The 27,909-nt window shown below is 40.5% G+C and overlaps 2 protein-coding genes across 2 annotated transcripts in view; both read left to right on the forward strand.

Moving 5' to 3' along the window:
* The window catches only part of SMARCAL1 (SNF2 related chromatin remodeling annealing helicase 1), a 42,916-nt gene extending 22,721 nt beyond the window's left edge, over positions 1-20,195 (forward strand). Inside the window, exons 10-17 of the mRNA XM_020805216.3 lie at positions 6,810-6,950; positions 11,226-11,444; positions 12,715-12,785; positions 13,322-13,424; positions 14,224-14,406; positions 15,576-15,676; positions 18,416-18,515; positions 19,895-20,195. Coding sequence (XP_020660875.3) covers positions 6,810-6,950; positions 11,226-11,444; positions 12,715-12,785; positions 13,322-13,424; positions 14,224-14,406; positions 15,576-15,676; positions 18,416-18,515; positions 19,895-20,101 — 1,125 coding nt within the window. The 3' untranslated portion in view covers positions 20,102-20,195. The remainder of the gene's footprint in view (positions 1-6,809; positions 6,951-11,225; positions 11,445-12,714; positions 12,786-13,321; positions 13,425-14,223; positions 14,407-15,575; positions 15,677-18,415; positions 18,516-19,894) is intronic.
* A 2,604-nt stretch (positions 20,196-22,799) lies between these two features.
* Positions 22,800-26,935, forward strand: RPL37A (ribosomal protein L37a). Its single transcript, XM_020805204.3, has 4 exons — positions 22,800-22,939; positions 24,526-24,654; positions 25,658-25,740; positions 26,787-26,935. Exons 1-4 carry the CDS (start codon positions 22,937-22,939, stop codon positions 26,848-26,850), a joined length of 279 nt encoding a protein of 92 aa, XP_020660863.1. The 5' UTR covers positions 22,800-22,936; the 3' UTR covers positions 26,851-26,935.
* Positions 26,936-27,909: the final 974 nt, after the last annotated feature.

Genomic DNA, 27,909 nt, shown 5'->3' on the forward strand with positions numbered 1-27,909 from the left:
TTTTGTTGAAGCTCTGCTGGCACTGAAAAATACAGCCTGCAAAAGGTCAAGGAACTCTACCCAGCTACAAGGACCAGTGATCACTGCACACAAAAGACCAGCTAATGACACCCATCAATCACAGTGACAGATAATCTCTCTAATCACAGCAATACACCCACAACAAAAAACACACTGATCACCACAGTCACCCATCTCCTGAAAAGGAGAAAAGCTGATCCCACAGCTATAAATACTCAATTATCCAAACAAACTGCACCAGAGCACAGACAGAGTTCTGACTCCTGTTCTCTGAAGATGCCGGCCACAGAAACTGGCGAAACGTTAGGAAGAACAACCTTCAGAACAGGGCCAAAGAGCCTGAAAAACCCACAACAACTATCAGATCCTAGCCGTGAAAGCCTTTGAGAATACTTTGCCTTAATCTTTGATATCATTTGGTCATTGATGGTTTCTTAAGATAAAGTGGCTTTTCCCCAAAAATCTTTTTTTCTGGCTTTCGAATACAAATTGCTGAGGAAATGATTTTGGGGCAGTGATGTATAGAATCCTCCAGTAGACCCATGTATAAAACATGGTGCAAAAGTCTGAAAGTTTCAAAAGTAATTATTCATAGAAATGTTCTCTGCATTTCTACTGTGCTGCCCTAAATCCAGCACAAAAAGCTGTCACTGCTCTGATATCAAGTACTGGGACTGCGTGTGTGGGAAGTACGAATCTATAATATGCATCACAAATTGATCTTCAAAAGTACCACATTAGTGTGGTGTTCTGAGTGGATTCTTAATATCAGATATACCCTGCTACTATAGCTTTTGTGGTTCTGGTCTGGGAGCAGCCTGCTATAAAGATGTATATGCATACTATACAGTCGTGCCTCGCTTTACGATTGCCCCGTATAACGACGAATCTGCTTAACGATGCCTTTTTTGCGATCGCAAAAGCAATAGCAAAACGATGCTTCCTATGGGCAAAATCCGATGTGCGATGATCGGTTCCCTGCTTCAGGAACCGATTTTTCGCATTACCACGATCAGCAAACAGCTGATCGTCGGGTTCCAAAATGGCCGCTGGCTGAAGAAAATGGCCCCCCGCTGTTTTTTAGGACGGATTCCTCGCTAGACAGGCACTGAAAATGGCTGCCTTATGGAGGATCTTCGCTGGACGGTGAGTTTTTAGCTCATTGGAACGCATTAACCCAGTTTTAATGCGTTTCAATGGCTTTTTAATTTTTGCTTTACAATGTTTTTGCTCTACAGCTGTTTCGCTGGAATGATTTAACATTGTTAAGCGAGGCACCACTGTACATAGGTTAACTAGTAGCTTTGTTAACCTAATTGGCGGAATTTCTGGATGGATACTGCATTCACATCTCTCAGCCTTAAAAGCCTCCTTAGCTTTTATGTTTATATTGATTGAAGATAGGAAGGCCTTTTCTTTGCAAGAAAAGACATGTGGCATAAGCTCCAGATAGGTTCTGTTCTGTTCTGAACTGTCTAAGAGTGCAGTTCTAATACCTTTCTTCCATTTCTGGGGAATGAGGTGGTTGCTCTATAAGATTCTTGTCCCTAGCACACCTTGGAATGCTTCCAGTTTTGGACTATGATACCCGGAGTCCCCCAGTGAGCATGGTTCTAATGGCTGGTGGGGTGTGTGTGTGTCTCGAAGATGTAATCCAAAACAGTAGCAATTCCAACCAGTGGCACTACAAGTGCAGTTAATCTAATTATCAAGCCTGAATGTTCTTATTTACTTAAAAATAAATATGCCCACATGCGGCAAACTACATGGCAGGCAAAGTTTTTTTCCTTCCACAGAAATTACATACAGTGAGATGAAGTTGCATGGACTCAAAAATTGAAAAAGCAAGTCTTCAATCAGCAGTAGTTTGCCACCAATAAAGAGGCCACTCCAGCTACACAGGTAGAACCTGCCCAAAAAGGATTTTGGCTAGAAGTTGACTTTCTCATTGAGATCTAAGCATGTTGCTAACCCACTGAAAATCTTTATTTTATTTATTTATTTTATTTATTGTATTTATACCCCGCCTATCTAGTCATTTCGACCACTCTAGGCAGCTTACAACATAAGGATAACAAGTTCTAAAAAAATTTATAACAATTAATTAATTAAATGATTCTATAAGATGGGAAAAATAAAAATAAATCAAATAAAGAGAAAAAAAGGAAAGAGGACAGGAATTAACAGGAAGGGAAGGCCTGCCTATACATCCATGTTTTTAGTTGGTTCTTAACTGTCAAACCTACAGTTGAATGCATTCTAATGGGGGGGAAAATTCACCAAGAATTAACAAAGATTCAGAACAAAGCCAAATTAAGTTTGCAAAGGTTTTACAAGGTGCACTAACGATTCCAAGCATTTTAAACAGTTTTTGAACATTTTAAGACACATTTAAAATAGTGAAAACGGACATTGCTAAGCGAAACAGGGGGACCTAAACTGTCATCGCTAAGCAAAGCAAGGTCCTGAACATCGCTATGCAAAATTTCCCCATTGGAAACATCACTAAATGGAGAGCAAAATCGCTCCAAAAACCTCATCACTAAGTGAATACATCGTTAAACGAGGCAATCGCTAAGCGAGGCACCACTGTATAGGTAAAACTCAGATTAGCATTTTAAAAATTGATAAAACTTGTTGAAATTGTTAGAATGTGTTTTAAAGTAGGTCCAGGTTGAAATGAAGGTAATTGTTTTTTTAATACTAGATTTAGTGGCGCTTCTTGGAGGTAATCCCTATTTGATAAAATGATTGTTTTCCATAGGTAATTTTTTGTGTTTCTCATTTGCACAACTTCCATCACAAAGAATGAAAGTGAGAGTTGAACAGACACAAGATTTAGAGGCACCAGCCGCAAAAGATGCAGGAAAAGCATATTAGCTGCTGAGCAAAGTTCTGAATTTGTGTATTCCATAATCATTATGCAGGCCAGTTGCTTGCTGAGAGAACCACCATGAATAAGGATCATTAGCCTAATGATGGAGACCCCTGTCTTTTAAAAATACATTTTATTGGCAGGCAGTTAATGAAACTTGCATGAGGTTGACTACCATCAATGTGGTATTGCTACTGCACTAGTGTATTAGGCAATTTTCCTGTATATCCAGACCAACATTTAGCAGGAGGAGTTCTTTTCCAGTGCTATTTTAGAAACTGCATCCCTTCTGGACACTACACTTTAAGAAGGATGCCAGCAAACTGGAGCAAGTTAGGAGAGTAACAAGGACGATCAGTGGACTGAAAACCAAGTCCTGTGAGGAAAGACTGAAAGAACTGGGTATGTTTAGCCATGAGAAAAGAAAACTGAAGGGAGATGTGATCGCACTTTTTGAATACTTGAATTGTAGTCATGCAGAGGAGGGGCAGGATTTGTTCTTGATCATCCCAAGGTGGAGGGCATGTAGTAATGGACTCAAGTTAGGCTAAATATTAGGAAGTTAGGCTCAATATTAGGAAAAAGGTCTTCACTGTTACAGCAGCACAACGCTGGAACCAATTACCTCAGGAGGTGGCGAGTGCTCCAACACTGGAGGCATTCAAGAGGAAATTGGAGAACCATCTGTCAAATCTGCTTTGATACGGATTCCTGCATTGTTCAGGGGGTTGGACTCAATGACCTTATAGGTTCCTTCCAACTCAATTATTCTATGATTTTATGAACTTATCAGAGCTTTCCAAATGGTTGCTAGTTTGAAGAAAGGCCATTGTGTCCGCTGCAATTATTCCACCCCAGTAGTGTTGCAGACCCATTTTTTAAGTGTGTTAGCATCCTTGGTTTACCTTCGGGAGCTACAGAAGGCACACCTTCTTTTTGCTGTAGTGTGGATCCTTTTACATTTTCTTCCTTAACTGTCTGGAAATAAAAAAAGCAAGAAACATAGTGTATTCAACAATAAAGAAAGTCATGTGATCCTTGTACACAATCTGAAGATTGTGGGGATACTTTTATTAGACCACTGAAACTGAACATTCAGGCTCTAGCTATTAACTCCATATAAGTCTTTGTATGGTTGGGCATTACAGAACTCGGGGTGGTGTAGAAAAAAAAGTTATAAAATCCATGGCCAGATTCCTTGTTTATTGAACGTGGGAGGAGCTGCAGAGTCCACTGAGAAAGCTTCAGATTTCACCTCTGGTGATGTGGATTAGAACGCCCAGTCCCTTAGACAGAGAGCTGCCATCACTAAGAATCTCCCCACAACCCATACCTTATTTCAAATGACATGGTTTCTTTTTGGCTTTGTTCAGGTCCTCTTAGAATTAAAGCAATAAAATTTCCTTACTTTGAGTAAATGAAACCTTTGGACTGCCTTTTCGTTTAAAAAAAAGCACTGCACTGTGTTTTCTATATAAATCCAGAATATGTTTGTGAAAGAAATGTAGTTATACATACCTCCTCAAGGTCATTTCACCCTCTTCCCTCCTGATGGTTAAGAGCATATGATAACCCATGTTTTACTAAAGTCTTAATGGCTACCACTATTTAGAGTTAAAACGTTGTTTGGAACTAATTCACGTTTGGATATAATTTGAATATTCTGGGGTGGTGATTGTGATGATGGACATACTTCAGATTATTTGTAGGCATGATAGTTAGGTTCTGACTGTAGGCTTCTTATACAGTTGGAATGGACACGACTTACAATGCTGGTTTATGAGAGAAATGAAAATTTGAAATACGTGAAGCTACACTCTCCCCACAAGTCCCAGCTCTTTGTCTTTCGAGAGGCAAAAGCTTCTACATTTAAATTGCCATCTGATATTTTCATTTTGTGTCAGGCAGGGCAACGCATACTTTAAATGTTAAACAGCTGACAAGGGGAAAATGAGAAGGAATCAGGAAGATGGTTATAATTGTATATCCAGTGGAATGTGCATTTAAATAATAGCCACAATGCAAAGGAAGTTGGACAGCTGTGCTGCAGGTCACCTGCTGTAAAAATCATTTAAAAACCCAATAAATCACTGTTTGAGGATAAGGCAACCTTGCATGTTCAGTTATGTTTATTTACTAGTGTGTTCCCTATCTATCCTTGTGCAATTTGAAAGCAGCGAGACATCCGGTGGAAAGGTCAGAATATTGTATATCATTTCTGCATCTGAATGCAAATATAACTCCTGAATTTTTTTATGAAGGGCTTCCTTTTAGTGTAGTCAGACACTCCTTTTGGAGGAATTATGCCACTGATACACATAACAGCATTACCTTAAAACTATCCCAGTATTTCTGTGGTCTAAATCCTAGCACCAGGCTTGTCTGCAGCTCCAATTAATCATAGAAGAGACTCCATGATTCTACAGTTTTCCTGGCTACTTTCAGGTGTTTTCTTTATTGATTTTTGCTCTCCTGCTATCTACCTTAAGTCTTCTTGTGAACTCATCTTCATATGTGAAATATGCTATCCGGTGCAGGCAATGACTTTTTTATTTTTATGTAGGACGAGCCAGTCATTCTCTTTGTGAAAGAGTAAAAATCATGGAATTGACAATATTCAGAAGCCAGTGGGAGAAACATTTCAGTTTTCCTGGATACTCTACTGCTGCCCTTCTTTATGAAGTGAATCTCAAAGGGAGATCCCAGCATTTTAAAAATAGACCATTTAGATTTAATAGTCTAATTCTGTTCATTTAGATTTATTTCATGAAGCGGTTCTCTGTCCCAACACAGGCATCAGCGATCATAGCAAAACTGGGATACCATTGACTGCATTGCAAATTGTCCCTTGGTTTATTTTAAATGGTACATAAAATTGTCAGATAGCACTTCTGCATTTCAGGGACTTGGACTTTATCATATACCTGTGTGTGTACCTGTCCAACGAGAATATTATTACACATCTATTAGGTGAAGTGGGCTTTGATCATCATCATTATCATTTTAGAACTGTAGGCACATTAGGGAATCAAACTCCCAACCTCTGGCTCACAGATGAATATATCTGATAGTTCCCCGAAAGTTTACAGATAAATATATCTGATGGTTTTTGAGACGTGTTCAAAGATGAAGACAATGACTCTTCTAATTTCAAGTGTTCAAAGATGAAGACAATGACTCTTTTAATAGGTCTTTTGTACAGCACCATATGATCATTCTCTCCATCCATAGATGTGGGCCTTAGGGATCATTTGGCCTCAGTGGCCATAAGAAGGGAGCACCAGAGTGATGGCTTCTTGATTATACTTCCTGTAATGAGCTTAAATGACCAAAATAAAATAAAATACAATCTTAGCCTTTTGTTGACACTTTCACAGGTTGTTTCGGTACTAACTTCAAGCATCTACTTGTTGCAAACATGACAGTCCAACTAATAGCTCTAAAAGCTCAGTTTCTCCTTCAACATCCAGTTTGATGCTAATTGTTCATAAAACCCAAAAGAAGAGCTTTAATTTGGAGCAGTGTTAACCATGCATCCTGAACACTGAAGATACCATAAATCCTACAGACATGAGTTGGCTGCACTGCAGCATGGACAGGAGACAGGTTGGCAAAAGGTGTTTCTTGCCCAAGATGCTGTACGTCCAGGGACCAGTTCTGGATGCATGGGTTATGCCTGGCAGGAGTTGGTTGCAAGCTGTCAGCAGAACAGAGATTTTTCTTAGCTTATTGTCATTTATATGCTGCCTTCCTCCCTATAGGGAGTCCCCACTGTCTTACTCCTACTATGTTATATTAGTGTGCTAGTCATCACAGTGTCTTACTTTTTGTAGAACCAGAATTGGTTTCCTCAACTCTGCTTGGAATGGCAGCCATGTGGCATTCACCTTCGACAACCTTTACACTCTTCTAGGCTGCCAAGCGAGTCATCCTGCTGTCGGGAACCCCTGCCATGTCACGCCCTGCAGAACTGTATACCCAAATGGCAGCTGTCAGGCCATCCTTCTTCCCTCAGTTCCATGCCTTTGGGCTCCGCTACTGTGATGCAAAACAGGTAATTGGGGTAGATTTTCCGGCAAAGTGGGAGCCATCAGGTAACTTGGAAGTAATAGTAATAAGAGGTGCATGGTGGGAAGTATCCTTTGCTCTGAATAAATCATAAGGAAGCAAAATCATGAAATTGTAGTCTCCTCCAAGTGAGGTCTTCCCTTTGGGAGGGCAGATCTTCAGCAGAACCAGTTGGCTTTAGCTCATTGGTAGAGTGTGTGTTTTGCATGTTTAAAATGCTAGGTTAATTTCCATGTGTCCAGTTAAAAGGCTCCCTGTAATAGGAATTGGACAGACCTCAACCTGAAGCCTTGGAGAGCTGCTGCCACCTGTGAGATGATAACTAGCTTAGGTGAGAAAGGATCTAATTTAATATCAAGCACATCTCTGTTCGGAAGTGCTCTTGCGCCATGGGGGCTTTGCAGTTCCAGAGGGAATTGATTGCTTATCATGGGGTGGCAATACTCAGCCTGTCAGACAGGAGTGGTCAACGTACAGCCTTCCATCAGATCTACTCAGCACAGCTGGTAGTGTGAGGAGTGAGGGGAGCTACAGCCCAATAACATCTGTAGGGCCAGACACTCTCCTTGCTTGCCTGCATTTTCTCTTTGGGAAAGATGCACCTATTAAACTTCACATAACTTTGCAGCCTGTTGTTGAAGGTACTGTGTTACAAGTGTCTTGTGCATCTGCTAGAACTGAGCAGCAGCTGAGAAGAAGCTGTTGGGATGTTAGATCAGAGTAGGGCCTCTTAGCTGCCATTGTTGTGTTCTGATAAAAGAGCACTGCCTTCCAGGTCACGGCCAGCATCTGAGTAGCAGCCTTAAAGATCCTGTGTTCATTGTTAAAGGTTACCTTCACTGGGCAGCAGAAGGTCACATGTCTTTTTTCCAAGCACTATCTTGTCAGAGGTAATTAGCTTGTTAAATGGGAACAGCAGTTATAAAGCTATATTTCCTGCCCATGTATACATTTTTAAGCTTTAATTTAAATATCTTATGCATATCTTTATAACTGGTCTAAAATTTTATCCAATGATTGTCTTGACTTTGCTCTTGATGGGCAGATCTTGAGACTTATGAAGTGAGCAGGGTAGAAAGAGGAAATGAGTCTAGGTTTGGTTTGTCTTTTCTCCCTAACTTGTAAGGGACTGAGCAAACAAAGAGAGAATTTATTTGTGATGTTTTAGTAGGGATTATGAGCTCTTGGGGGTCCCCCCCAGCAACATTAGTGTGCATCTTTATTCTGCATTTTCCTGCCTCCCTCATCTTCTCACTACCCCAAATATCATACCTTAAAAATAATTAAAAGTACTTTGTTTTCCAAAGACTGAAATCTACTCGACCCATGTAACATTTAGAAGCAATTTGCCATAAGTTAAAGACTCTCTGTTCACCTTCTCTTTTGCGTAACAGGTTGTGTGATTTGTTGTGTAACAGGGAAGGTTTATGGAGATTTCTTAACTTACAGCAGTTGTTTCTAAAAGTCATTCCATTTGCATAACTGCGACAGGATTTCAGGTGAGGTTGTAAGCTGTCTTGAGCACTACTTTGAAGAGGAAAGACGAAGTATACATGGAGTACCTAGTAATAAATAATAACCACCACGGGGTGGGATCCACAGCTATTCTTCATCCACTAGTACTTCCTGGGGAAGTTTCTCCCCCTCATTCACTGCCAGGTTTCTTTGAGTCATGGAGTGGCTTGGAGGGGGTTGGGGAAGGAACATTAAGAGAGAATTAGTGGGTGATGTGCTAAGGAGTTCTCCTTCCCATTCTTTGATATATGTTTTCTTTAGTAATGTCCTGCTCTTGTGCTAACCTTATGGGGCAAATGCAGTATTGAGAGCCCTCTGATTGCTTTATAATCAGCAATTATACTTCAAAGTACAGTGGACCCTTGACTTACAGACGGCTTGACTTACAGACTTTTTGAGTTACAGACTTCTCTGGCCGCAAAATTTAGGTTTGACTTGCAGCCTGAGAATTGACTTAAAGACCAGAAAAAAACCAAAATGGAACAAAAACGGCCTGTTACGGGATTAATCGGTTTTCAATGCACTGTAGGTCAATGGAGACTTGACCTACAGACTTTTTGACCTGCAGCCACTGTTCCAAGGCGGATTAATTCCATAAGTCAAGGGTCCACTGTACTGAAAACGATGGTTTAAAATTGTGGATCTGATAGCAATTGCTATTATAAATGTAGCATGTTCTTAACATGGCTAAATTAAAAAAAAACAAACCAACCTGAAAGCTGAACACTTTTGTTAGGAAAAAATAATATATTTTATTTAAAAGGAATTGATTTAGTTTTATGGCAGAAAGACACAAATCTTTGGCAAATGCAATAAGCAAAGATATGGAATGAGTTTATTGGTTTACAGTTGAACTCCTTGGCACTTCTTTCTCATAAAAACAAAAGTGCAGCAAATGAAATGTCACCTGTTTTTATTTATGAGCCAAATTTTGCAAAAATAGGTGTTCTAGAGGCAATTTTTCAAAGCAATTGATGTTAACGGTGAGCATTAAAAGAAGGAAAAGTACACTGGGATTGGCACAAATGCTCAGCTGCGAAAGGCTTAGGAGTTTCTGTTAAAGTTGTAATAAAATTACAATGAAGAGTAGATGGGCACTAATTAAAAAACAAATTGAAAAATTTGTCAATAATCACTAATTTGTCAATTTATATTCATCCAAATCAATGCCCCTGACACATATGAATCAACATTTAGCAATCTTTTTGTCAATTTGTTTGGCTATAAAATGCCCCCCAGGCACCTAGAGACCCCCAAGATTGCATAGAAGCTTCTCCTGACCCTCTACAATCACTCAAAGTTTGGTGACAACTGTGTTTCATATGTCTGAGTTACACACCAACAAAGGCCCCCCCTGAAAATTCCCTGCCAGGTACCTGGAGACCCCAAAATTACAGAGAAGCTTCCTCTGACTCTCCTCTACAATCCCTCCAAGTTTGGTGAAAACTGGGTTTCCCCAAGCCAGCTGCTAAAGGGCACTTTTCTGGTGAGACCCACTTTGTGGGTGTATAACTTGGATGTCTAAAACCCAATCTTTACCAAACTTGGAGGGGGTTGTAGAAGAGAGTCAGGGGGAGTTTCCCGGCAATTTTGGTGTCTCTAGGTGCGGAGGGGCATTTTTAGGGTTTTAGAGGCAAAAATGAATTCATCAATTCATCAGAAAAAAAACCCTGTAAAATTGTTGTTGTGATTTGTGGATCTTGGTGAATCATGAATCAAAATGAATTGCCATTTTACCAGTTTGTGCTCATTTCTAGTCAAGAGCACAGCAAGTTGGAGAAAACAAACCCTTGGCTTCAGATGTACATGTGTGCTATATCCCTGGGATGTAAAAGGTACAGATTTTTACAAGGCCGCTGAATGTTGCTGATGTGCAGATTAGGTTTAGCAGTTTTTCAAAGTTAGTTTTGCCAGCAGGACTTTGAATGTAGTGGGGCTTCTGTATCTTGCACAGCTAGCTCCTGGCTGCTCTCTGAGAGCTGCAAAATAACAAGGGCAGGACAAGTTAAGCCAAAGTGGTAGGTGAAGAATGCATTGCTAGGGTGTGATTACACTGTGGGCAGATGGAAGAGGACTTCAAAACAATGGGGAAAGTTAGAAAGTACTTAATACTGTCCATATCATTCAGAGCTTGTAACTCTGTCTTTTAAAAGGAACTACAAACATTACTCATTACTTTCCAACGGTCAGATAGTCATTTTTGGTCTGTTCACAAAATTAATTGGTATCATTGTACATTACTAATCTGATTAGCAGCAGTCAGAAAGATAAAGGGATATACTCTCTCGCTTCCTCTAGTGGCCAGTTCTGATACAGTATTGTATCTTGAAAATACTGAAAGAAATACAAAATGTGAGAGAAATACTTGCTACTTAAAATTGGTAAGACAATGGCATAAAACTTCCAATCAGAGCTTTAAAAGGCTTTTGAAAAATAACTAGAAGCCATTACTTATTATTCAGTAAAATATCTGTGTCAACTCATTAAATTATTTCTGAAATGTAACTTGGTTACTCTTTTATTTACTTCCATTGGCATTGGTCACTGTATGAAAGCTCAGTTTAGACCATTGTTTGCTTTTGTGGGGGATCTGCAGGTCATTTTCGAAATATTTTTTTAGCACCTTTGTAATGTTATGTGTCAGTTTCCCAGTGCATGAGAATAACTATAGCTCTTGTAAGGACTTTTAACAGTGATAATAATGACAGTGTTAGTACTAATGCTTCTTACTATGTGTGCATTTCAGCGGCCGTGGGGGTGGGATTATTCTGGATCATCAAACCTTGGGGAGCTGAAACTTCTTCTGGAAGAATGCATCATGATCCGTCGCCTGAAATCTGACGTGCTTTCTCAGCTCCCTGCGAAGCAGCGCAAAGTGGTGGTGGTGGCCCCTGAAGGCATTAATGCGAGAACCAAGGCTGAGCTGGCAGCTGCTGCAAAAGAAATGGCAAAGGGTTACAAGAGTGTAAGTAGAAAGAACGTTGGGAAATAGTGTGATGGCATTCAGCTGTCATGCAAAACCATAGTTTACATGACCAAAAAAATGATTTGTCTGTGAACCTCATAAACCCCCGTTTGGGAGGGACTATTTGATTTGCAGATCCCAGTTCATGCTGCAGTTTTCTATTCCAACTGAATTTGCAAACTCATAGTTATGGATGCTGTTATGTTTCATGGAGATGGGAGTCAACTTTGGCATTTTAAAAGTTGTGTCCTAAGACAGAAGACAGCATTGGGCAATAATGTCTAAACTGTACTTGGTTTGTTTATGTTTAGCAGTGCACTAACCACGGTTGCAGGCCCTTGAATATGGCTAGCACACACACACGCACGTACACACAGAGTGGTTTGGAATCTAACTAATTCTTCTGTTTTCATGGCTATGGTTACAGTACACAGAGGAAGAGTGGTTGCATCTGCATAGGTTTGCTGCTGGCCTAGATGGTTGGCAAGGACCATTTGAGAACCAGCTGTAACTATCTTTCTGGGTGGGTTCCCATTCTGAGCAATGGGCATATCCCCAGGAGATAGGTGGAAGGAGACTTCCTGTCTGAAAATTTGTTGGGGAGTCACTTCATTCAAGCTCTAACAGAGTAGAGAGAAGATTGCTTGGGACAAAATTATTTCAAACTTTTGCATGTCATATAAGACATATCTAGGCTTGCCATGAAGTGCATCATTTTCACAGAGTTGGAACCAGTCACAGTTGCTACAGAGATTCATCTCTTATGTGGAAGACATGCGTACCTTATTCATACATGTTGGGGAAATTTACCTAAATTTCCACTAGAGTTGGATGAGTGCTCTTTGCATTTCCTGAGCTGATTGGCAACAGCCGATATTGGCTGAAATCTTCTTGCTTAATGGAGTAGGTCACACTAGAGTAGGCCCATTGAATCAACAGGGATTTGGTGAGTCAACTCTTCTGTAAGTCCAGTTGATTCAAGTGGGCCTACTCTAATTGTGATTCACTGTGCTAAAGTAAGTTGCAGCTAGAGTAGGCCATTCCATTTTAATCAACTGGATGTACAGAGTTGACTCCCCCAATCCTCTGATACCCTAGTGTAATTTACTAAGCTAAGCCACAGGATTTCATCCATTTTGTAACAAGGTGGCATTCAAAAAGAGGATTTGCTTGTTTGATGTTTCATTTCTATTCTACCAATTAAAAAACTGTCTGATAAAAGTGTTAGTCTTAGACTTCACTAATGGATTTTTCTAAATATTGTCTGCAGAAACAAGAAGAGAAAGAAGCTCTCATTCTTTTTTACAACAGGACAGCAGAAGGCAAAGTTCACTGTATCATGTAAGTTGCTCTTCTGGAGTAGAATGCAGTATCCTTGACCATTCCTTACTAAGGTGGAAAGTAGACTGCAAGACATGTTTCCAGTACAATCGAGCTTAGGAAAAAATGTTAATTAATGGTCTCTATAGTGAACCAGCTTGATGAATCTTTTACCACTAATCTGTTACTACTGGGTAAGCTGTTGTTCTCCATTTTTTAAATTTGAAATGTAAGAATCACCTTTATACCCTGTGGTGTACTTCTGTAAGAAAGAATAGATCGTTCAGACAGTATTGATGTTGACCCAAACTTTATTACCCTTACAGTGAAGGCCTAATCTCCATATTCTTAGAAGCTACTCTAGAGTCTAGACTCGAGTCTGTATGATCTCAAGTATATGAAAAAAGCAGGCCTTGAGACATGGGGTTTGGCTGAATAGCTCATTTCCAAAATAAAATTAAAAGTAAAAAACTGATTTAGCATGACACACACTGGACATACGTAGAACAAGTTTTATTTATGCCTGAGTTTTCTCCTCTCCGTTTCCCTAAATACAGAGAATATATCCTAGATTTATTGGAAAGTGGAAGAGAAAAATTTCTGGTTTTTGCCCATCACAAACTAATTCTGGATGCAATCACCGAGGAGCTGGGGAAAAAGGTAAATAGTAGTGCTGCACTTATTATTATTTATTTTGTCTCCAACAACCCAGGGTTCTTCATTTCCCTTTTTCTGAAGCTGAGTGCTAGGCCAGAGGTAAGCCCCAGCTGCCCTGAGTGGACATCGTCTAGAGGGGCAGGGTAAAAATCCAATAAATAAATAAATAAATAAAAATAAATCCATCTCTCAGTTTTGCACTGTGAGGGCACTTAGGATTTAAATATATATATTTATTTATCACCGGCGACTGGCAGGAATTAATTGGGAACCTCCACATTCTAAATACACTTCTGGTTCCAAGCTCCCCGAGGATACCAAAAACTGTGGACTGTAGCAAACACTAGAAAGATATATATAAAATAGTAAAAGGGAAACAAAACAGAAAAATTATGTTCACATGCATTACCAGAACTGGCCACTAGAGGGCACTGTTCTGCTATGTATTTTTCACTGACAAGTATTCATAGCATGTTCTTTGGCTCCCTCAACTGGCCAGTTCTGGTAAAACATGAGAACATAATTTATCTCACTAAAGAGAGAAACTGTGCCAAATGTCTGAACGTGTTTGTTCTGGTACTGCTCTGGATTCCAATATTCTTAGGTTGGGTACAGATTAGATTGTGAACCATGGCCCTACATGAGTTGATGTACATACTGATAGTGGCTAGTGAAGCTCTCAAATGTCAAAGCTTTGTTTCACTTAGTGGAGTTTTTTTTGCAGCAAAGCAATACTAGAGGAGGAAGCTCAGCTGGACTGATGGCTGAGCCCTTATTTCCTCATTCTCATTTCTCCTTTCAGCATGTTGGGTACATTCGTATTGATGGCTCCACTCCTTCAGCAGAGCGTCAGTCTCTCTGCCACGAGTTCCAGTTCTCTGAGAAGCGCTCTGTGGCGGTCCTCTCCCTAACAGCTGCCAACATGGGGCTTACTCTCTCGTCTGCTGATCTGGTTGTGTTTGCAGAACTATTCTGGAATCCTGGGGTAAGATGTCTTGGGCTGTATTCCTGGCAAAAGGAATGTTTTGTGGTGTTTCAGATAGAATGTAGGGAGTTATTCTGCGGAGAATTTGGGCAGTGCATGCCAGGAGAAGTGTTCAGCTTTGTTTCACCTACTTCCTGAATCTGTAGTCCTCTTAGCAGGACGGGTTCGTAGCTTTGGTTGCTGGAGTAAAAGTAGGAAAATAAAGGTGTTATGTGAAGGTGTTGCATGCTTTGCATGTAGGTTCTTTGTTGAGCATAAATAAATCAATATTATTTTGGAATTTACTTCAGGTGAGGCATTGCTTAAGCCTGTGGGTCTTAAAAAAACTGGATATTCTATGTTGAAGTAAGCTATTGGGAACAGTATGTTCTAGTAGGATAGTAGGCTTTATGTGGCTGACATTTCCTTTAAATTATTACTCCTATTTGGCGTTTCACAAGTCCTGTAAAATCTTTACTAAGAAAATTCTAGCAAAAAATAAATAAAACAGTTATAACAACATTTCATTTAGTAGATTTCATCATTACAGACTTCTTTCTGATTATGTCCATTGACTTTAACTCCCAAGATTCTGTGAAGTAGATTTGTGATGGTACTATTTTCAAATTGAGTAACTGTGGATGAGAGAGAGTGTGGCTTCTCAGAAGCTACACAGAAGAGTTAGAACTTCAATTCCAATTTTCCGGGTTAAAGTGCAATAATCTAGCCCTCAAACTCCCCTTTATCTCAAACTGAGGATGGCAAATTTTCCTTTCAGTACCTGGCTATGCAAGTAATTTCAAATCTTAAATGAATGCAGTACTATTTGATTTATATTGCAGAGTTCTTCTGTCGTGCAGCAAAATGTGGAACGTAGAACTGTAGAACATGCACCAATCTCCATGATTATGAAGCAGAATTGTAAAAAGAGCTAGCCAATTTTGAGTTACCTTGTGAATGTTCACCTGTTCTTTTAGCATCAGTTTCCGCTTTGAAAAATGGGAATGCCAATAGTCTCCTTTTTGAGCTGTCTGTTCTCTGGATTTTAATAAATGTTGACAGTACCTTGGTAGGCAGATCCACTTATGCTGTATAACAGATCATTTATTTATTAATGAGGGCAGTAACCATTAAAAGTAGCTTTGTACCCTATTTCTTCCCAATTTTATATGTTTCATTTTTAATTACAGGTTTTGATCCAAGCCGAAGACCGGGCACACAGAATTGGGCAAACCAGTTCTGTGAATATACACTATTTGGTTGCAAAAGGCACAGCTGATGACTACTTATGGTAGGACATAAAAATTGTTTGTTTCATGGCTTTCTCTGCTTTACTTTTTTGCTCATGGTGGGGTTTATGACTTGGAGAATGAAGGTCAGGAACCCTGGCCCCTTTCCCCATACCCAAGTTCTCCTCATGAATTTGGGGTATTTTATTTGGAAGTGAAGAACGAAGGTGAAGAGCAAGGAAAACACCAAATGCAACAATGGCTGCAGTAGAGGAGGCTGGGACTGAAATCTGGTGCAGCACATTGATACCAATCCTAAGCCTCTGGTTTCAAACCATGGATATGCAGGAAATGTCCCCACATAAGCCTCCTCCCTTGCCTCTCCTCCCCGTCCAATTTTTTCTGCTCCTACCACTTTGGGTGGGGTTAGAATATCTGGGTTCTAGAAATCCTGTCCTTTCAATCCGGGGCTCGCTCTCCCTCTCCTTTTAGGGGGCGTGGGAGGATGTCAGTGAATCAGCATCTGTCCTTTAGCAGACACATCATTAGCAAAAGTGCATGATAATGTATGCAGAATTTAGCTGAAGCGTCATTAAAGTGCATGGAAATTTGTTCTCGATTTTTCCTTGCTTTCCCCCCTGCATTTCTTTTTTCAGGATTTTACTGCAGATGTGGCCTGTGAGACAGACAATTCCATCAGAAGTTTTGTCCTTGCAGAACCCCCGAGTATCAGCTTTGTGAATAATTAGACCGTTACCTCACAAGCAGCTAAGAGCTGACACATCGCCCACGTGTGAATGAGAGCTAATGACAGTCATTTTCCTGTTTTGCTTGTATGTCACCATACACGAGATGGTTAGTACAAGAGGGGAGGAAAATGTGCTGTTTGCTGGGGTAGGAGTGGTGGTGAGAACTCATTTTTTGCTCCACTGCCTTTTTCCTTACGACTGTGTGAATGACTGGGACACTTGGGTTGAGCCAGAAGGCTTGTTTTGCATCCTGACAGACACTGCCTTCTGCTCCTGCTCAATCATTCTGTGTTATCTTGAGCCTTATATACACTGTTAACTGCTAGTCTCCTGCCTTCCATATTTTCTCTTGCCAATAAGTGCCTTATTTTCTCTACCCTTTATTTCTCAAGGCACAAAAGATTTCCGTCTTCCTGGTTTTCACAGTTTTTGTACTTTCAGGCCAGGATCACTGGTGATGTGAACGGCTGTGCCGGTAGAATAAGACTGGTCTCCCAGGTTGTTGCTGTGCAAGTGCATACTGAGCCACTCTAACAGCCTGGGAGTGGAAATGTCCTTCCTTATGCAAGGGAGGGAAACACCAACTTTCTTGCCATTACTTCTTTCCTGTGGCCCACTGCCAGTCTTTCATTTGTCTGTTAACTTAACCCCTCAGTTCTACAAGCTGTAAGTCTTGCTCTAGGCTATCCTTCTTTACAAAGGTTGAGGATGAAGGCTTTAGTTGTACTGTTTATATACCGTATTTTTCGCACCACAAGATGCACTTTTTCCCCACAAAACAGGGGGGTGGAAAGTCTGTGTGTCTTATGGAGCGAAGAAAACAGATTATATTTTCCTGTTTTCTTCTCCTAAAAAATTGGTGCGTCTTATGGAAAGGTGCGCCTTATGGAGCGAAAAATATGGTACTTGTCAAATTTTCTTCTTAACCTTCCTTTTCCGAGGCCTGTCCCCGTATTTCCTTCTCCTCATAATTCCGTAGCACACCTCCTCTGCCGCTCTGCACATTTGTTTCTTAAATCTGTAATCTTCTTCAACTGAACAGTGCTCAAGGTGGCCTTTTCAAAAAATGCAGTCATCTATTCATCCTCTCTCTTCATTAAAAAAATAAATAAATGCTTATTTATATTATTAAGTGACAGCCTGACTCTCAAGGACTGCAGATCATGGAGCTGAGCAAACGGAGTACTAATGCTTGGCTCCCATTCCTCATAGCCCTTTCTTTCCCACCTTGTTCATAGGAGACACACAGCACTTGTTCCACTCACTGGAGCTGCCCCTGCTGGTCACATTCTTTGCCTTTGTGCCCATCACTGCCACTGATGATCTTCGGAACCTCTCAACTGTGCATTCAGATCCCAACAGTTTATTTCCATGGGGAGGGGGAATCTTTCTCAGTTGTGGAAAGTTTCAAGGGCTTGAGGCATCTACCTAGCTGCAGTCAATGTATGAAATCTTGTTTGTAGAACAATGGAAGCTCTTAAAAGGTGCAAATTTCTAGTTCTTTCTGTGGCGGGGGGGGCATATCCTGCATATCCATGTTTTGTAACAAAGCTTAGGATTGGTTTCAATGTGCTGCACCAGATGTTAGACCCTGTCTCCCCTACTGCAGCCACTGTTGCACTTTGTGTTTTCTGTGTTTTTTGCCTTCATTCTTCACTTCCAAGTAAAATATCCCAAATTCATGAGGAGAAACTGGGTATGGGGGAAGGGGAAATGGTTTTGTGTATTTTATTGAGGGTTCTCAATAAAATACATAGTGCTTGGACCCTATTCACAGAGACATTTAGAAAAAATTGTATGTGGTGTATGGTGTTGTAGCATATGTGGGACTGTGGCTAAGACAGATGACCAAAAGAATTGTGATCTTGTATGATCTGTGCCTCTGGAAGCCACTGGATTAGGAGCTGTGAGCAAGGAATGCCAGGAATCTAACACAGTAGAGTGCACAATTTTTGCCAAGACAGTCACTTATTTGAGGGGAAAAAGCAAACAAAGCCCAAATGACAAATTTTTGTCTGTTTTGGTAACTGTAATATTTACGTCCTCTATCAGGCCTATGATTCAAGAGAAGATCAGAGTGTTAGGTGAAGCTGGCCTCTCGGAAGCCAAGTTCTCTGAGACCGCTGAAGCCAAAGACTACTACTTTTACAAGGTAAACTGCCTGGAACAGGCAACTTTTGTTGCACTTAGCATTAATGTCAATCCTGGAGGCCATCTATCTATCTATCTATCTATCTATCTATCTATCTATCTATCTATCTATCTATCTATCTATCTATCTATCTATCTATCTATCTATCTATCTATCTATCTATCTATCATCTATCTATCATCTATCTATCTATCTATCTATCTATCTATCTATCTATCTATCTATCTATCTCTACGAAGGTGCATGGTGCTCCATGCAATAAGGGAAGAAAGAAGAGAGGAACATTGGTACTTACTTAACTAGAGGGTGGGGAGAACTGTAACTGGGAAAACAAGATTAATGTATGAACACTAAGTTATTGTGGTAGAAGAACACAATTAAAAGGACAATTTTAAGTTCACCCAAAACAGCAGAGATTGAATGTAAGACCCTAATCATCTCCTTGGGAAATCTGCACTGGCCCTAATAACCGGGTCCCAGCAAAGCCTCCGGCTGTATGTGAATTTCTCATTACTCAAACATCTATTAACTCTAGTTTTGGAGAAATGGCAATTATTCAAGCTCCTGAAAGCATGACTTTACCTGTGCTCTTTCCTGTGGGGAACTGCAACCATGCTTGAGTCAATCTATTGAATGGTATTGCTACAGTTAATTGGATCGAGAAGCTCCGGTTTTTGCTCTTGAGAAGTCAGTGTGCGATGTCACTGTGCCCCTTTTCTGCACTCACACAATGGGTGGAGGGAGAAAGCTTGGTATGGTAGTCTGCTCAGTTCTGCTTTGGCTAGACCTCACCTGGAGTACAAATTACATGGCTGGGCACAACTGTTTAAGAAGAATACAGTATTGACAAGCTAAAATGAGCCCAGAGAAAAGAAACAAAGGTAGTAAAAGGTCTGGGAAGCAAACTCCATGAGGAATGGTTGAGGTAATGGGTAAGCTTAGCCTGGAGAAGACTGAGATGTGATAGCTTTCTTCACATATTAAAGGCCTACCATGTAGAAGATTGAGCAGATTTGTTTGCTGCTGCTCCAGAGGGTGGGACTAATGCCAAAAGATTCATGTTACAAGAAAAAAAAATTCAATTAGGAGCCCCTTTGTGATGATTGGAGCTATTCAACAGTGGAATGGAGTGCCTTGAAAGGTGGCAGACTCCTTTGTTGGATGTTTTTAAACAGAGGTTATATGGCCATCTGTCATGGATGATAGAAGTCTCGATTTCCTGCATTGGCAGGTTGCTGGACGAGATGATATCTGGAATTTCTTCTGTGCTTCTTTCCATCTCTCTTCCTCTGTACATCTCCCATTTCTTGTGGATTACTTATTTCATTATTTTTTGTCTACTTATTTTTTAAAAAATATCTCCTTTAATATCATTGCAGGACCCAAAGCAGCAGAATATTTTAAACCTTTTCCAGAGGGCCTTTTCAAAAGAAACAGATGACTTGGATGAAGCCCTGCTTGTGGAAGCAGTGGATGCTTGTGAAGAGTTTGGTCAACAAACAGCATCTCCTGAAGAAGGAGGAAGCCTGTTCACAAAAAGTCCATGCAAGAAACGGCGTACTGATGATTTTGGTTATGGACAGTGATGTCACAGAAAAATGATGCTTATTTTTTTATTATGATAGAAGAGGAAAAATCAGTGAATGATTTGTTTAGTTCCAATAAAATTAATATCTATTATTCAGATTTTGTTCTTGAATCTTGCAAGCATAACCATTTGTTTCCTTTCACACAAGAAAAGGAACTTGTGGGCCTAATTAGGTATTACATATGTAGCCAAAGCCTACATGCACTTACATAAGAAGAGATTCACAGAATTGAATGGGAATTATGGCCAGGTAAGAGTGAGAATATATGGGCATATCGTTCACAGTTTGTGCCACTTTTGGCGTGATTTGGTGTGAGCTACTTCCTGGGTAATTACATGGCATGCAGGAATAGCACTCCAGCCTGACCCCAGTCCATGCCCAAGCTGGACCTTTTTTGATTCAGCAATAGAGCTACTACTTTTGAAGGCTGGTCTGAAGCAATTTCCCAGTGGATGGCAGGGTTGCTTTAAAGGGACTGCTCTCATTAAAGTGGTCCTTTCTGGTACAATCAGATACACATCTTTTTTGCCATCTGGCTGCACTCGAAGTGTGATTAGGATCATAGAATCATGGAATTGAATGGGTATATTAATTTTTGCACCAAAAAATGCATCGGGGCTTATTGTCAGGGGATGTTTTATTTTATAGTCATGTCATATTCTTCTAGTTGCTGCACAATGCTGCACAAGGGTGGAGGGTGGGGTTTCACTTAACTGGGGCTTATTGTTGGGGCAGGGCTTATATTACGAGCATCCTGAAAAATCATACTAGGGCTTATTTTCAGGTTAGGTCTTATTTTCAGGGAAACAGGGTAATAAAAATCTTGGAGGACCCAGGCCCAGGCCTGAATCTTGCACTTGTTGCCTCCTTCCAGTTTGAGAATCCTCTGATAAGCAAACGCTGAGTATGATTCTGTAACCAACTGTTTATTTGAGAACTGTTTTATCTAGTCCCACACTTAGATCACCAATGTGAGTATCATGAGTCACTTTGTCAAAAGCTTTGCTGAAGATATACAGTATTACATTCATAACATTCCCACCATCTACAAGGGAGGTTACCTAATGAAAAAATGAGATAAGATTAGTCTGACAGATTTATTCTTGACAAATCTCTTTTTGTTGTTGTTTAGTTGTTAAGTCATGTCCAACTCTTTGTAACCCATGGACCAAAGCACACCAGGTCCTCCTGTCTTCCACTGCCTCCCGGAGTTGGGTCAAAGTCATGCTGGTCGCTTCAATGACACTGTCCAAGAATCTCTTCCTCTTTCGTCCCCTTCTCCTCTTGCCCTCACACTTTCCCAATGACAGGGTCTTTTCCAGGGAGTCTTCTCTTCTCATGAGATGGGCAAAGTATTGGAGCCTCAGCTTCAGGGTCTGTCCTTCCAGTGAGCACTCAGGATTGATTTCCTTCAGAATGGATAGGTTTGTTCTCCTTGCAGTCCAGGGGACTCTCAAGAGCCTCCTCCAGCACAATTCAAAAGCATCCGTTCTTCGGCGGTCAGCCTTCTTTATGGTCCAGCTCTCACTTCCATACATTGCTATGGGAAAACCATAGCTTTGACTATGCAGACCTTTGTCAGCAAGGTGATGTTTCTGTTTTTTAAGATACTGTCTAGGTTTGTCATTGCTTTCCTCCCAAGAAGCAGGTGTCTTTTAATTTTGTGGCTGCTGTCACCATCTGCAGTGATCATGGAGCCCAAGTAAGTAAAATCTGTCACTGCCTCCATATCTTCCCCTTCTATTTGCCAGGAGGTGATGGGACCAGTGGCCATGATCTTAGTTTTTTTTTTATGTTGCGCTTCAGACTAATTTTGACACTCTCCTCTTTCACCCTCATTAAGAGGTTCTTTAATTCCTTTAATTGCAAAGCAAATCAACATTCTATAAGGCAATTATACAAAAATGGGGGCAGCTCAAAGAAAAACTTGTTAAGTTTTAAACTGGGCTTCAGATCATCACCAAATTTGGCATTGTTGCAGCAGTCTGCTCTTACTCTGTATCAAATTTGGGGACTTTGGGGCAAAGGGCTTTCAAGTTACAAATTTTAAAAAGGAAAACCACCTCCCATTCAAGCATAGGTGGCCCTAATTGTCCCCAGATTTAAAACTGACAACATAATTTGAAAATACCAGTCTTATTTTCCAAGCAAATGGTTTGTTCTACCACCCCTTTACCTATTTCACATCCACTCTTACGACCTACCCTCTGAATGCAGTATTACAGGAAATCAGACACCCTAAATCTTTTAAGGTTTTAGAAGTCCATGCGATTTAGTGTGCGGTGGAAAACCTTGAATACTGACTGGATGTTCGGCCCCCAATCCAGTTTAGCCAAAACCACGCGACGGTGAAACCTGTAGTCTCAAACGCTTGGATGGCCAGAAGGGCGCCCAGCTTCGATTCAGGGCTTCCTGTTTGGCCTGGAAAGTGGGCTGGCAGTCAATGAGATCAATACACTAACCTATTAAACTAGCCATTTTATCTCCAAACTTCCCCAAGACCAGTCTAGCTTATTTGGGGCTCTGCTTAAGTCGGGAGCCAAATGCAGTGATTCCCAAAGCGTAGAGTGCTCGGGTACAGTATTAGGATTCCTCCCGAGGAGCTGCGTGCCTTTAAGGGACCCCGTCCTCACGTGGGACCACCTAGAGAGGCTGATCGTTGAGTCGATACACCTCCTGGATAGCGGACAATCCCACGGTGCCCTTTTCTCTCTATGGTTGCACCACGTGCCTTTCCTTTTTCTTCCGGTCTGGGGTGGCGGGAGGAGCAAGTAGTGCGCGTGCGCGGAGGGCACTTCCTTCTTTCTTCCTTCGACCCTCAGGAGCGGCGAAATGGTGAGAACCGTCTTCCCGATTATATTCTTCTTGTGGTTTTTAATCCGCCGCCATCCTCCTTGGGCCTCTTCTCACACGTGAGGCCGTTAGTGGAGGCTTACAGTAGGGGGAGTCGACTATTCAGAAAGCCGGATATTAGGCCTTTTTCGGGGTACGGGGCCTCGACTGGGTGGATGGGGGCTGTTGGTTACTGGCAGCAGCTGGGCGGTAGGCCAGGTTTTGGACAGAAGAGGATTCTGGGCGCGGGAGGGGAAGCTTAAGGGGGGGGGGTTATCAGGTCTTTGCTCCTTCGTACCTCGGAGCTGCCTCCGAATCGGGAGCGTCTTTCTTCTGCTGCTGTTGAAACTGGCTTGTGGATGGCCTTTTGTTGCCTAATGCCGGCTTAGGGAGGACCAGTGTTGTGTGTGTTGTTTTTTAATTGGCGTCAAAGGTTTCAGCAACCCCTCAGATGTGAGTCTTGTTTGTAAAATTGACCCATCACTACCCTGTTTCCCCGAAAATAAGCAGTATGATTTTTCAGGATGCTCATAATATAAGCCGTACCCCAAAAATAAGCCCCAGTTAAATGAAACCCCACCCTTGTGCAGCAACCAGAAGAAGATGACATGATTGTATTTGAATAAATGTAGATTGTTGTACATGAAAAATAATAATAAAACATCCCCTGAAAATAATCCCTAATGCATTTTTGGAGCAAAAATTAATATAAGGACCCTGTCTTATTTTCAGGGAAACATGGTATAACTACTTTTTAAAAAATGTTATTGGAAATCCATACGGGGGACTTCCTTGGTTGGTTGTTCTCACTTTTCAGCTGTACCTCCTGGTCTGCACACTTTTCCCTTTTGGTATTTCCAGATCTAAGCATCTTAAAACCCCATAGGTTTTTGTACTGAGAGAAAACACTACCGTTTATTAGTGATTGGAATAATTGTGCTTATTGTGTTTGAAATGCTTTGGCATTATCTGCTCAAGAAAGTTTCACAGTTCATTAGATTTGGAAATGAGTACGTGGGTTGGGGGCATGTGCCATAATTATTTGTCTTTAGTGTTTTAAAATTTAATCCATAGTAATATCTGGTTTGTCAAAATCCCGTTGACTTTTGAGTTCGCTCTCCATATTGCATTTGGAAGAATATCATGTTTATAGGCTGCACCAGATAATTACAAAATGAATGAAAGAGTGGCAGTTCATATGAAGAGGCTTTTGCCAAACTGCTTTCTTCTCATTTTAACTTATACATTTAAGGGTGAACCTGGCAGAGCCTACAGTGGATTTCATGTCTATCATTTTTTTAATTAAAAAGGATATATTGGTACTGACAATAGTATGTCCAATTTAGACTTGCATTTATGTTTAAGGTTCTGCTAACACTGACAGTAATAAGATGGGGAGATGCTGGTGGAGTAAGAAAAATGTTTTTTTTTCCCTTGGGTGCCAGTTTTTATTGGAGTCACTTGGAACTATTGGGATCTGAATAAACATGCATGGAGTCAGGCTATCTCTTTCTAGAATTAAATATAGTTCACTTTTTCATTATTCTAACAACTTGCCTTTTTTTTTTTTTTTTTTTTACTTTTGTCAGGCCAAGCGCACCAAGAAGGTTGGGATTGTGGGTAAATATGGTACCCGATATGGAGCTTCCCTGAGGAAGATGGTAAAGAAAATTGAAATTAGCCAGCATGCCAAGTACACCTGCTCTTTCTGTGGCAAGGTAAGGGCACTGTTCCAAGCCTTTCCATGCACTGGTGGAGTGCATATGAAGGAGCTGTCCCTTTTTCTTCAGCTTTTGACAGTATCCATCCGTACCTGGAAACCTGCTTTAGATTTTAAAGGTGTATCACGTTGACTGTTAGTTTTTTCATGTAAGTTCTCTTGTAAGTCCAAGATACTGTGGAATATTCTTTTATGTGAGATAGGTGCTGTAAAAAAACAATTTATCTATAGATAGCTTTGGCTTTAAAGTCTGTACCTTTGTGAAACATAGCAGGAACTTACAAGTGCTTCCCCTGTGCTCCTTATAAATAAAATTATGCAGTTGTGTGAATCAGACTTGTCCGTGAATCCCTGTTTTCTCGTGTTGAAATGTTTAGGAACCAGAATGGGTTGCTCATACAAAATGTGATGAAATCAGTTAGAGAGGAAAACTCAGTTTTATGCCAAATTCAAAATAGTTTTTTGTTTTATTGGATTTGTTTTTATTGTCAGTGAACTGAGAGCCAAGGTGGCATGGTGGATAAAAAGGAGACTCTTCCCAAAACATAAACTAGGCTGGCGTTATCTTTATATGTGATAGTTTATCTTAAAGAGTATTGGGGAGATCCAGGTTCAAGTCCCACTGAGCCATGAAATTCACTGGGCAACTTTGGGATAGTCACATGCTCAGCCTGACCTCCCTTACAGGCTTTTTGTGAATATAAATTGAGGGCGTGGTCCATGCTGTGAGCTATATGGAGGAAAGTAAAGATAAAAACGTAATAAAATGCTAACCTGAACTATAATATCTTTGGATGCATTCTTACCATCTTGCAGTGCCTGCTTTGTTGTGCAGGTTTGCAAGCAGAGTGTAAAAATGCATGGTCATTTTATTTGAAAATCATATTAAAATTGGATTTTATGAATAAAGCATTGGTGGAAAATATCCTAAAATGCATTTTTGTTTCTTTCTGTGATAGACATTCTTGGGCAAATAACTAGGTGTGATGTTTCTCTTACAGACCAAAATGAAGAGGAAAGCAGTTGGTATTTGGCATTGTGGTTCATGTATGAAAACAGTGGCTGGTGGTGCCTGGACATACAAGTAAGGGAAACTAATGATGGGGGTAAGGGGAATGTTGGTATCCTGGGAACATTTTTTGTTTCCATTTAAAGTGGATACAGTGGACCCTCTGCTTAAGGAATTAATCCATATTAGAATGGTGGCTGCAAGTCGAAAAGTCTGTAAGTCGAATCTCCATTGACCTACAATGCATTGAAAACCGATTAATCCCATAACCAGTGGTTTTTATTCTATTTTTATTCCATTTTGGTTTTTTTCTGGTCTGTAAGTCGATTCTCTGGCTGCAAGTCGAATCTAAATTTTGCAGCCAGAGAAGTCTGTAACTCGAAAAGTGTGTAAGTTGAGCCGTCTGTAAGTCGAGGGTCCACTGTAGTTGCTTTGAGGTAAACAGTTATGATTTGTAGCTGATTTTCTAGCATAATTGTATACATTCTTATGATAGATATGACTTAGCTATTGGAAATGTGACTTGCTTGGAAGGAAAAAGGAAGATAAAGAGTATCTAAGTAGAGCATCCTGAGTACTGTCTTTTAAACATGGCTATGACTTTTCTTCATCTCCACCTCCCCCCCCCCCAAAAAAAATAACAACCAATGGCCAGTATCCTGTTGTGCTGTGCACTTAAGTTTAGGTGTTCCCCCTGCTGTGGCAAGCTCTCCTTCACATGCGCAGTCTCGCACTGCTTGTGGGTTATCCTTTGTACACTTTGAAAATGCTGGTGTAGGGCTAAGCCAAGCATTACTGGTATCTGGTGGATACATTTACATTTATTTTAAAAGTTTCAGTTGCAGAGGGTTCAAATCCTTCCTGCTATTGCCCAAAATTACTTTCCTTCCCAGAGTATATAAACAGCTGGTGGGCTGGGCTTCCTCTGGACTAGTATGCAAAGTCTTTCCTTCTGAACTTCATGTTCTGACCCTGATCCGTGCCTGGAGTGTCTATAGTAAAAACAAGACAGATTAAGCATCTTCATCTTGGCTATCAATCAGTGATGAACATTAGCTTGCAAGAATCTACAGAGAGCATTTTTGTCTCCTTTGAGGTTGACAATTTCCTTTCTTTTCCAGTACCACTTCAGCAGTGACAGTGAAATCTGCCATTAGAAGACTGAAGGAATTAAAGGACCAGTAGAAACATTTTTGTTCCAGTGCTGTTTGTCTTATTCCAGTTTCTCAGCTCATTTAAAGGCTCAATTAAACGTGGTTGTGAAACTGTGCTCCTCTTGGTTTTTGTTTGTTTTTTGGGGGAAATATTTCTATTAGGCAGTGCTTTATACAGAATCTGTGTTGAATTTCTGCAAATATGCAGCACACGTGAATGTTCCTATTACTCTAAATTTAGATGAAATATAAACATGTACTAGATTAATTTGCTAAACAGAAATCCTGATGAAGCCAAAGAAATGTATGGCAAGTTTATACCTGCAGAGTACTACTAGGTCTACTGGTTTAAATGAGAGACTTAAGTATTCTTTCTGTTGCAGTCAGTTATGTTTAGATTGTCAGGCTTAGATCTTGCTGGTAGAATCATCTGATGAAATCCAGTCCAGTGCAGTTCTACCAGATTAAGTGTAAGGAATCATGGAATGGAAGATGCTTCTAAGAGAACTGATGTGTTGCAGGGATTTGTGTGTTGAGCTGGGACTTGAGATCCAAATTTGAGTCTCCATGAAGCAATGAAACTCTGGTGATCAGGGGCAAGTCATGCTACGACAGCCTGATGTCTCACAAGTCTGTTGTGAGGAGGAAGTCTATGCTGTGGATATGCTGGAGGGAATAATACCCAAGTATGCAAAATAAATAATGCAGCATGGTGTTTTCAGGAAACTTAGTGTCGTACTTTTGCCTGGCACAAGTAGGGTAATATGCTCCCTTGAGCTAAGCAAACTTCTTAGTAGATATGTACAGATCAGCATTTATTAATCTGTATTCAGTGCTTTTGAAAGAAGAGAAGGCTCAATTGGAGTAACAGCTCTTTTTCTCCTACACTGATCATACAAGGCAGAGATGGTTTGAATTTTCTACAAGTAATCATGACTAGTATAGGAAAGGGGGGAATGCCTATACAAGCTCAATTGAAAATGATGCCTAACTATCATTGACTGTAGGTTTTGAGATTCTTCATTTAGGCCAGGTTTTCCAGAAGTATATATTGTCCAAAGCACTTTTTTTGCCCTGCTGCAGTTTTGAA

The sequence above is a fragment of the Pogona vitticeps genome, chromosome 1 (assembly GCF_051106095.1).
Source record: "Pogona vitticeps strain Pit_001003342236 chromosome 1, PviZW2.1, whole genome shotgun sequence".
NCBI classification, from domain to species: Eukaryota; Metazoa; Chordata; class Lepidosauria; order Squamata; family Agamidae; genus Pogona; species Pogona vitticeps.

What these genes read in the sequence shown, in the direction of transcription:
- RPL37A (XM_020805204.3), top strand. An exon ending in CCTGCTCTTTCTGTGGCAAG is followed by an intron (nt 24,655 to 25,657) that starts GTAAGGGCACTG and finishes TTTCTCTTACAG; the next exon opens with ACCAAAATGAAGAGGAAAGC. An exon ending in GGTGGTGCCTGGACATACAA is followed by an intron (nt 25,741 to 26,786) that starts GTAAGGGAAACT and finishes TTTCTTTTCCAG; the next exon opens with TACCACTTCAGCAGTGACAG.